The 9,698-nt window shown below is 36.0% G+C and overlaps 1 protein-coding gene across 5 annotated transcripts in view; it reads left to right on the forward strand.

The window, feature by feature from the left end:
- Window positions 1-9,698, forward strand: part of ALKBH8 (alkB homolog 8, tRNA methyltransferase) — a 68,932-nt gene that overhangs the window by 46,042 nt on the left and 13,192 nt on the right. For all 5 annotated transcript variants that reach the window (XM_017855274.1, XM_017855277.1, XM_017855275.1 and 2 more), the window contains one exon: window positions 869-1,125. In XM_017855274.1, coding sequence (XP_017710763.1) covers window positions 869-1,125 — 257 coding nt within the window. The remainder of the gene's footprint in view (window positions 1-868; window positions 1,126-9,698) is intronic.

Genomic DNA, 9,698 nt, shown 5'->3' on the forward strand with positions numbered 1-9,698 from the left:
GAGGGCAGATGATGATGAGCATTTTTACATGAGTGTGTTGGCTGAAGGAATGTCTTCTTTTGAGAAATGGCTTTTCATCTGCTTTGCCCACTTTTTGTTGGGGTTGTTTGTTTTTTTCTTGTAAATTTGTTTGAGTTCTTTGTAGATTCTGGATATTAGCCCTTTGTCAGATGAGTAGATTGCAAAAATGTTCTCCCATTCTGTAGGTTGCCTGTTCACTCTGATGGTAGTTTCTTTTGCTGTGCAGAAGCTCTTTAGTTTAATTAGATCCCATTTGTCAATTTTGGCTTTTGCTGCTGTTAGCTTCTTTGTGCTTCAGTTTTGTCATCTGTAAGTGGATGTCATAGTACCTATCTCATTGCATTACTGTGAGAATTGAGGCAATGCTTGGAAACCACTTCAAATGGTGTTCAGTAAATGCTTATGATTATTACCAAATGACACTTTGCCTCCAGGTCTTGTTCTTCTGAGAGCCCTACGGTGCCCATAACTCCTATCTCCTTTACCTACCAAGGTTAATTTAGCTAAATTTTTCCCAGTTAGGCCAGACTTATTAAGATGCTTTTCTGAATAAGAGGACTTTTAATCTCGAAATTAAATCTATATATAAATTTATTCAATCTTGAGATTAAATAGGCATAATCACTAAGGCAGATGCAGAATTGTAGTCATGTGTTGTTATAAATGGATTTTCCCTATTCTTTTTATATTAGACTTATTAGGGAAGAACTTTTCCTTTTAATGGATAAATCGGAGTCTATCTACCCACCAAATTTGCACTGATTTTTTTTTCATTTACGAAAACTTGATACCGTATGAGTTATTCTGATAAAAAGGAAAGGTGTGTATTGCTTTGTTTTTCATTAAGGTTACCCTTTGGTCTGTGATAGCCAGAGGAAAGAGACTCCTCCCTCATTTCCAGAGAGTGACAAAGAAGCCTCACGGCTGGAGCAAGAGTACGTCCATCAAGTTTATGAAGAGATTGCTGGACACTTCAGCAGCACGAGACATACCCCTTGGCCACACATTGTGGAGTTTTTGAAGGCTTTGCCAAGTGGTTCAATAGTGGCCGATATTGGATGTGGTAATGGAAAGTATCTTGGCATCAATAAGGAGTTATATATGGCAAGTAATGTTGCTTTTGACTTTCTTTTTGCTTAATTTGCAGTGGTTATCATAATCTTTCTTCCTCATGATATAATGCTGATTTTTTTTAGGTCATTGCCAGAAAATTATAACCAATAGATTGAATATTAATGAACACTGCCCCATTCTTTCTTATTCCTCTAGGAATTTATGGGCACACCATCGTTATATAAATTTTTTTCTCCCATTAGATTTTGTTTTCTACCACTATTATTTTATCAGTAAAACTATCTTATAGCTGTAAAACTCTTTACAGATTAGAAAGGATTTCTATAGAAATCTTTTTTTGACTTGGATCCCCCTAAATATGAAGAAGATAAAGCTGGTATTTTCATCCATTTTTTGCAAATGAAGAACTTAGGGCTCACAGTGATCATATTAATTTCCTCATGTCATATAATTAGGGGACATAACTGGAACTTGAACCCATGTCTTCTACTCCAAACTTTACTCATAGTAGAAAAACATTTCTATTTATTGGTATCTTACTGTTGAGGAAACTAAGGCTCAAATAGATGAAAAACTTGACCACGGTTACAAGTGCTAGACTGTCTGATTCCAGAGTGTCTGTTTTCAGTTGCTATTATTCTTTTTTTCTATGAGCCATTTTTTTTTCCTGCTGTGCTAAGAAGTAGGATGTTCTTGTTTTAGTGTATTGTTGTAAGTAATCATATTTTAACGTTGCTCTGTGAGGACTGGAGCTTCCCTTTCTCTAGATTAGGGGATTTAGGATGAGAGTAAGGGAGTAAGAAAAAAAAGAAGAGAGAGCAGCCAACATTCCTGGGTTATTGGAGTATGTCAGATCATTGCTCATCTTTATTTTTACTCCATTCTAGATATTGTGCACCTACATGAAAGAAGTTACTACGATTGTCCCTTGGTATATAAAATTGAAGCCAAATCAAATAATAAAATGCATATTTAATGATCATAAAAGATGTAGCATAAAAGAGAAAAGTGATATACCATTCTTCTAAGAGATTACATTTTTATCACCCCTACATGAGCAGCAGTCGCTCTTCTTTGTAGGGCCATACACCTCAAATGCCTCTAGTTACAGTCACCTAGGATTCTTCCAAGGAAGTACAAATGATACATTGAAAAAAGTATATTAGTCTCTTGGTATCTGTGGGGGATTATTTCCAGGACCCTGTGGATACCAAAATCTGTAGAAGCTCAAGTCTCTGATACAAAATTATGTAGTATTTGCAAATAACCTATGCACATCCTCCTGTATATTTAAAATTATCTGTAGATTACTTATGATACATAATACAATGTAAATGCTATGTAAATAGTTGTTAGACTGTATTGCTTAGGGACTAATGACAAGAAAAAAGTCTGTAGTTGCTTGAATCCCTGGATGTGGAACTCATAGATACGGAGGGCTGGTTGTATTACAGCTTAGGAAATGTAGAGTTTGTACATTAACAGGCGGATAAAAGAATAGCGTTTCATCAAGATAAGACATTGATATTCATATATTGTTACCGTATTTACAATTAAATTTTAATTTATAAAGAATAAGGCCTAGTGAATTAATTTCTTTCATGTTGAAGAGGAAATAGATCTTTGATGTGTCACTTAAAATCACAGCTAACCACAGTTCAAAACAAGGTGATATTTTCTAGTGTTTTAATCTAAAGATACGTCCAAAAATGTTTCTCAGTAGGCTCTGCTTTTGCACTTTCTTGTTGATAATCCATGGTTTTATCTAGTCAGGTATGATTCATGACAGTGAAACTAGGTTGAAGTCAAATACACTGATTTAGTCATAGTGATAACATTCTGTTACAATTGAGAAGAATGATTTCTTGAATTATTTTTTGAATAATTTGAATAATTCAAATATATAATTCAAATTGTGTTCAGGAAACGAACACAATCTGCAGCCGATTCCAGAGGGAATATATTTGGAAGGATTAGAAAATCATAAGTACATTCACTCAGTTTATCAGCAGCAGTCTGTACATAATTCTTTCCTGTCTGTTGTTCCACGGAGCTTACTGCATTGCCTGATTTCCAGGCATACAGTACTTGGCATGTGGTAGAAGCTTACTAATTAATGGTTTGTTGAATGGTGAGGAGCAAACCTGTGAATTTACCTTCAGCTTACATGAAAACCAAAACATATACAGTGCTGTGTTTGGCAGCCTTGAAGGCTATGTGACAACTTCAAAATGGGTGGGACTTACCGCAGGATAAAATTACCTAGATCTAGGATCTAGATTTCTCTTTTTGTGTAGAATCCAGGGCCCTCCTTATTCCATATGTTTTAATAACTAACATTTGCATAGTACTTCAGTGGTTAAATATTTAGTATAGATCATTTCATTTGATTCTCATATTAACCCTAATAAATAGGTATTTTTCTCTTTATTTTTTAGATGAGGAAACAGAGGCTTTGAGATAGTAAGTAGCTCTCCTAGGTTATTCAGCTAGTTATTTCTGAAACCAGAATTCAAATTCAGAGTTTACAGGTTGAGCATCCCTAATATGAATATTTGAAATCTCAAATGCTACAAAATCTGAAACTTTTTGAGTAGCAACATGACGCTCAAAGGAAATGTTGGTTGGAGGATTTCAGATTTTGGATTTTCAGATTAGGGACTCTCAACCGGTATATATTCTGCAACTATTCCAAAATCCAAAAAATTCTGAAATCTAAAACACTTCTGGACCCACACATTTGAAATAAGGGATATTCAACCTGTAGGATGCTCTTTTCACTGTACCTTATTGCCTCTGTTTATTTCTCTGCACTTTAAATTGTATATTACCAGTCTAATTTTCCTACAATTGCATATTTTCTGAATAGTTTTAAAAATGTTGTATATTTTTAAAAATACAAATAATAGACCGGGCACAGTGGCTTATGCCTGTAATCCCAGCACTTTGGGAGGCCGAGGTGGGCAGATCACCTGAGGTTGGGAGTTCAAGACCAGCCTGACCAACATGGAGAAACCCCGTCTTTACTAAAAATACAAAATTAGCCAGGCATGGTGATGCATGCCTCTCATCCTAGCTACTCGGGAGGCTGAGGCAGGAGAATCACTTGAGCCTGGGAGGCGGAGGTTGCGGTGAGCCGAGATCCTGCCGTTGCACTCTCTCCTGGGCAACGAGAGCAAGACTCCGTCTCAAAAACAAAACAAAACAAAGAGTATAACCAGCAGGGTACAGTGGTTTATGCGTATAATCCCAGTGATGAGGGAGGATTGCTTGAGGCCAAGAGTTCAAGACCAGCCTGGGCAACGTACCAAGATCACAGCTCCTAAAAAACAAAAAAAGTAGCCAAGCATGGTGGTGCATGCCTGTAGTCCCAGCTACCTAGGAGACTGAGGCAGGAGTTCAGGGCTGCAGTGAACCATAATCGCACGCTGCACTTCAGCCTGGCTGACAGAGTGAGATGCTGAGTCTAAAACTACATACATACGTAAATAACCATCATTCAGAAAATTGATAAAAAGAGGTATTTGCCTAATCCTATCATCTTATTGTGATGAATATCCTTCTTGTGTTTTTCCTGTTAATGTTTTATATAGTAATGAATGTGCATATAATTTGATAACTCATTTATCTTATTTTCATTCTGATATATAATCTTAAAATGTTTCTGAATTTTATAATACAGTATTTTTTCTCTTTTATTTTAAATTCACGTTATTAAAATAATTTTAAAGGACAGATGAAATTATGTGTATTTATTGTATATGATATGATGTTTTGAAGTATATATACATTGCAGATTGACAAAATCTAGCAAATTAACATGTATTACCTCACAAAGTTACCATTTTGTGGAGAGAACATTTACCATCCGTTCTCTTAGCATTTTTCAAGAATACAATACATTGTTGTTAACTACAGTCACCATGTTGTACAGTAGATCTCTGGAATTTATTCCTCCTAACTGAAGTTTTGTATCTTTTGATCACCATCTCCACAGCTTCCCACCCCTCAGCTGTCTCCCTTGCTGGTAGCTACTGTTCTACTCTAGTTCTGTGAGGTCAACATTTTTGGATTCCAAGTATGAGTGAGATCATGTAATACTTGCCTTCTGTGTCTGGCTTATTTCACTTAACCTAATGTCCTCCAGGTTTATCCATATTGTTATAAATGGCAGGATTTTCTTCTTTGTTATAGCCAAATAGTATTCCATTGTGTATACATACCGTGTTTACTGTATTCATCCATTGATGGATAGTTAGATTGATTCTATATCTTGGCTATTGTATATAATGTTGCAATAAACATAGGAGTGCAGATATCTCTTTGACCTACTGATTTCATTTTCTTTGGATATATACTTAGCCGTGGGATTGCTGGATCATATGGCAGTTCTATTTTTAATTTTTTTGTGAAGCTTCCATACTCTTTTCCCTAATGGCTATCCTAATTTACATTCCCACCAACAGTGTGCCAGGGTTCCCTTTTCCCCACATTCTCAACACCATTTGTTATCTTTTGTCGCTTTGATAGTAGCCAGATCTAACAAGTATGAGGTAATATCTCAGTGTTTTAATTTGCATTTTCATGATGGTTAGTGATATTGAGCATTGTTTCATGTACTTGGCCATTTGTATGTCTTTTTTAAAGAAATACATATTCAGGACCTTTGCCCATTTTTAAATCAGATTATTTGTTTTCTTGCAATAGAGTTGTTTGAGTTCTTTATATATTTTGTTTTGTTTTGTTTTGTTTTGTTTTGTTTTGTTTTGTTTTTGAGACAAGGTCTTGCTCTGTTGCCTAGGCTGGAGTGCAATGGTATGATTACAGCTCACAGCCTCCTTGACCTTGCGGGCTCAATTGATCCTCCCACCTCAGCCTCTAGTAGCTGGGACTACAGGCGCACACCAGCACACCCAGCTAATATTTGTATTTTTTGTAGAGACGGGGTTTCGCCATGTTGCCCAGGCTGGTCTCAAGTGATCCAGGCCTGGGCTTAAGTGATTCACCCACCTTTGTCTCCCATAGTGTTGGGATTACAAGTGTGAGCCACTGTGCCCAGCCTGTTGATAGATTTTGGATATTAATTCCTTGTCAGATGTATAGTTTGCAAATATTTTCTCCCATTCTGTAGGTTGTCTCTTTCCTCTTATGATTGTTTCCTCAAGTTAAAGCTTTTTAGTTTGATCAAATCCGTCTATGTTTGCTTTAGTTAACTTTGTTTTTGGGGTCATATCCAAAAAATTATTGCACAGACCAAGATCATGAAGCTTTTCTTGTATGTTTTCTTCTAGTAGTTTCATAATTTTGGGTCTTACATATAAGCCTTTCATCCATTTTGAGTTGATTTTTGTAGATGGTGTGAGATAAGTGTTTAATTTCATTCTTCTGCATGTGAATATTCAGTTTCCTAACACCATTTATTGAAAAGACTTGGACTTTATTAATATTCTATTAGGTAGAAGTTACTGGAAATTTGGTTGTGTTCTGCTTGGAAGTATTCTAAATAGCACCATAATGAACATGTATATTGAGAGTCAGTGCGACAAGAAGGAAGAACGTGGATTTTGAAATGACAAATACCAGGCTTTAAATTTTTGTTTCACCATTTAACGACGTTCAACTTTGAGCAAATTACTTATTTTCTTTGAGACGAAGTTTTCTCATCTGCAGTGTGGTGAAAATAGTACCTATCTCAAAGTGTGTTATGTGGATTAAGTGCATTGCTACAAAGAATCTGCTTTAATCTGTATGTGTACTCAGAAAAAGGCAGTTATTATTAGCCTGGTTAGTGTTTTCCCTATTTTGAATTGTTTTCTTAGGATAAATTTTTAGAAAGGTAATTATTGGGTCAAAAGTTATGAACATTATTTTTGTCCTTAAAAAATGGTTTGCCTAATTGGTCTTTTAAATGGTTGAGCCAATTTGTATTTTACATGAGAGGAAGTTCTATCATACTGACATTGCCATGGTATATTTTAGTTTTAAAATATTTTTGATAGTTTAATGGAAGAAAAATGGAATCTTGCTTTAGTTTGCACCTTTGCTTATCAGGTTGAATTTTTTTTATGTTTACTTGTACTTCCACAATTACATATTTAATGTTTGTTGAGGATTTAAAAAATTATATAAAAGTATAGGCTGGGCACCATGGCTCATACCTGTAATCCTAGCACTTTGAGAGGCTGAGGTGGGAAGACTGCCTGAGACCAGGAGTTCGAGACCAGCCTGGGCAACATGGTGAGACCTTGACTTTACAGAGAAATTTAAAAATTAGCCAGGCATGAGGGTGTCCACCTGTAGTCTCAGCTACTCAGGAGGCTGAGGTAGGAGGATCACTTGAGTCCAGGAGGCCGAGGCTGCAGTGAGCTGTGTTCGTGCCACTGCTCTCCAGCCTGGATGACAGAGTGAGACCATGTCTTCAAAAAAAAAAAAAAAAGTATACATTTTAAGCCCGGTATATGTTTTAATGTCATTGATCTTCACCCATCACACAGAAATATGTAGCTTTACACAAGTCCTTGAATATATGTGGGTTTTTATCAAGCTATTTTCTGTCCTATTGACATGATGCAACATTATTGGGGAGATATTTCAAACACTTTGCTATTCTTGGTTTAAAAAATTTTAAAATGGAAAAAGGGAAGAGGAGAAAAAATAGTGACTATATGACTATAGTATATGAAAGACAGGCAAAAAAAGTAAAAGATGAAAGTACTGAGCCAGGCATGAGTCAGGTCGTTGGTCAGTGGGGAATCCACATCGGACTTGGTGCTTTATTGCTAAAATTGGCCTTGCTCCTTCTTGTTGGTGAAAAGGAGTGCTGTGTACAAATAGCCGTAAGAGCCTGGCAAGGAGAGGGAAATGTTCTCTTGTTTTGTTTGGCTGCTGTTCTCCATGTTCTGTCTTATCTGTAGTTCTCAGGTAATGACTTTCCTCCTCTGAATAACTACCAAGCCCTATCCCTGAGGATTTTTTTTTCTTAATAGGCAGATTTGATTTCTTTCTGTTAACTTCTAGCAAGGTATGGCTTTCTGTCAGAGTTGGGCATACTTGAAACTTCCAGTTCTATGAACTGAATTTAAATGTAACAAAAAAGGAGGCAAGCACCAAAATATAATGTTCAGATTATTTGAGTAGTATTGTCATCTTGATACTGTGATTGTTGGCTGATGGCATAGAATATGAATGAAAATAAATAATAAGTAATAATCCAGGCATGTATCTTACACAGGTAAAGGGAGCAATTAATTGGGATTCATGTCACTATGATATTAATAGGCCCTTAGTACTTTTTATCTTAAAATACATTAAAGATAAATTGCTGTACTTTCCCTCTAGCTTGATATATTTTATTTCACTTTAAAATTAAAGCAGCTCCAGGATAAAATATAGAAGCTCTTTAATACCAGTTACAAACTGAGCAAACTCATTAAGTGTGACTAGCATGGCAATGTGATTTAACTCAGTAAGAATTTTTTTATTTCCATTCTTTTATTGTGCATTTGTAACATAAACTCTGTAATGTAATGTTTCATTTTAAGATCTTTTTCTTCTTCTAGGGAATTAATAACATAGCATTTTAAGGAACTTTTAATAAAAATGCTAGTTTTTTGATAAATTGAATGTCACTACTTAGTATCAGAGACAATATTACATTCTTCACTGCATACTCATGAAAATTTTAAAAGCCTGCCTGAAATCTGTATATACTTGGTTGTCTAAAAGCCAGATTAAAATTTTTTTTAACTTTTATTTTAGGTTCAAGGGTACATGTGCAGGTTTGTTATATAGGTAAATTGCATGTCACAGGGATTCAGTGTACAGCTTATTTCATCACCCAGGTAGTTTTTTAATCCTCACTCCCCTCCCTCCTTTGACTCTTAAGTAGGCCCCGGTGTCTGTTGTTCCCTTCTTTGTGTCCATGTATACTCAGTATTTAGCTCTTATACGTGAAAACGTGCAGTATTTGGTTTTCTGTACCTACATCAGTTTGCTTAGGGTAATGACCTCCAGCTCCATCCATGTTGTATGCAGCAAATGACATGATCTCATCCTTTTTTATGGTTGTATAGTATTCCATGGTGTGTAACACATTTGTTTACCCAATCTAGGTTGATTCCATGTCATTACTATTGTGAATAGTGCTGCAGTGAACATACGAGTGCATATGTCTTTATGGTAGAACAATTTATATTCCTTTGGATATATACCCAGTAATGGAATTGCTGGGTTGAATGGTAATTCTCTTTTAAGTTCTTTGAGAAATCGCCAGACTGCTTTCCACAGTGGGCGAACCCATTCCCACTAGCAGTGTATAAGAATTCTCTTTTCTCTGCAACCTCACCAGCATGTTATTTTTTGACTTTTTAAAAATAGCCATTCTGACTGGTCTGAGATGGTATCTCATTGTGGTTTTGATTTACATTTCTCTAATGATTAGCGATGTTGAGCTTTTTTTCATATGCTTGTCGGCCATGTGTATGTCTTTTGAAAAGTATCCGTTCATGCCTTTTGAAAAGTATCTGTTCTTGGCCGGGTGCGGTGGCTCAAGCCTGTAATCCCAGCATTTTGGGAGGCCGAGGCGGGCGGATCACGAGGTCAGG

The sequence above is a fragment of the Rhinopithecus bieti genome, unplaced genomic scaffold, assembly GCF_001698545.2.
Source record: "Rhinopithecus bieti isolate Rb0 unplaced genomic scaffold, ASM169854v2 scaffold_39705, whole genome shotgun sequence".
Taxonomy (NCBI): Eukaryota; Metazoa; Chordata; class Mammalia; order Primates; family Cercopithecidae; genus Rhinopithecus; species Rhinopithecus bieti.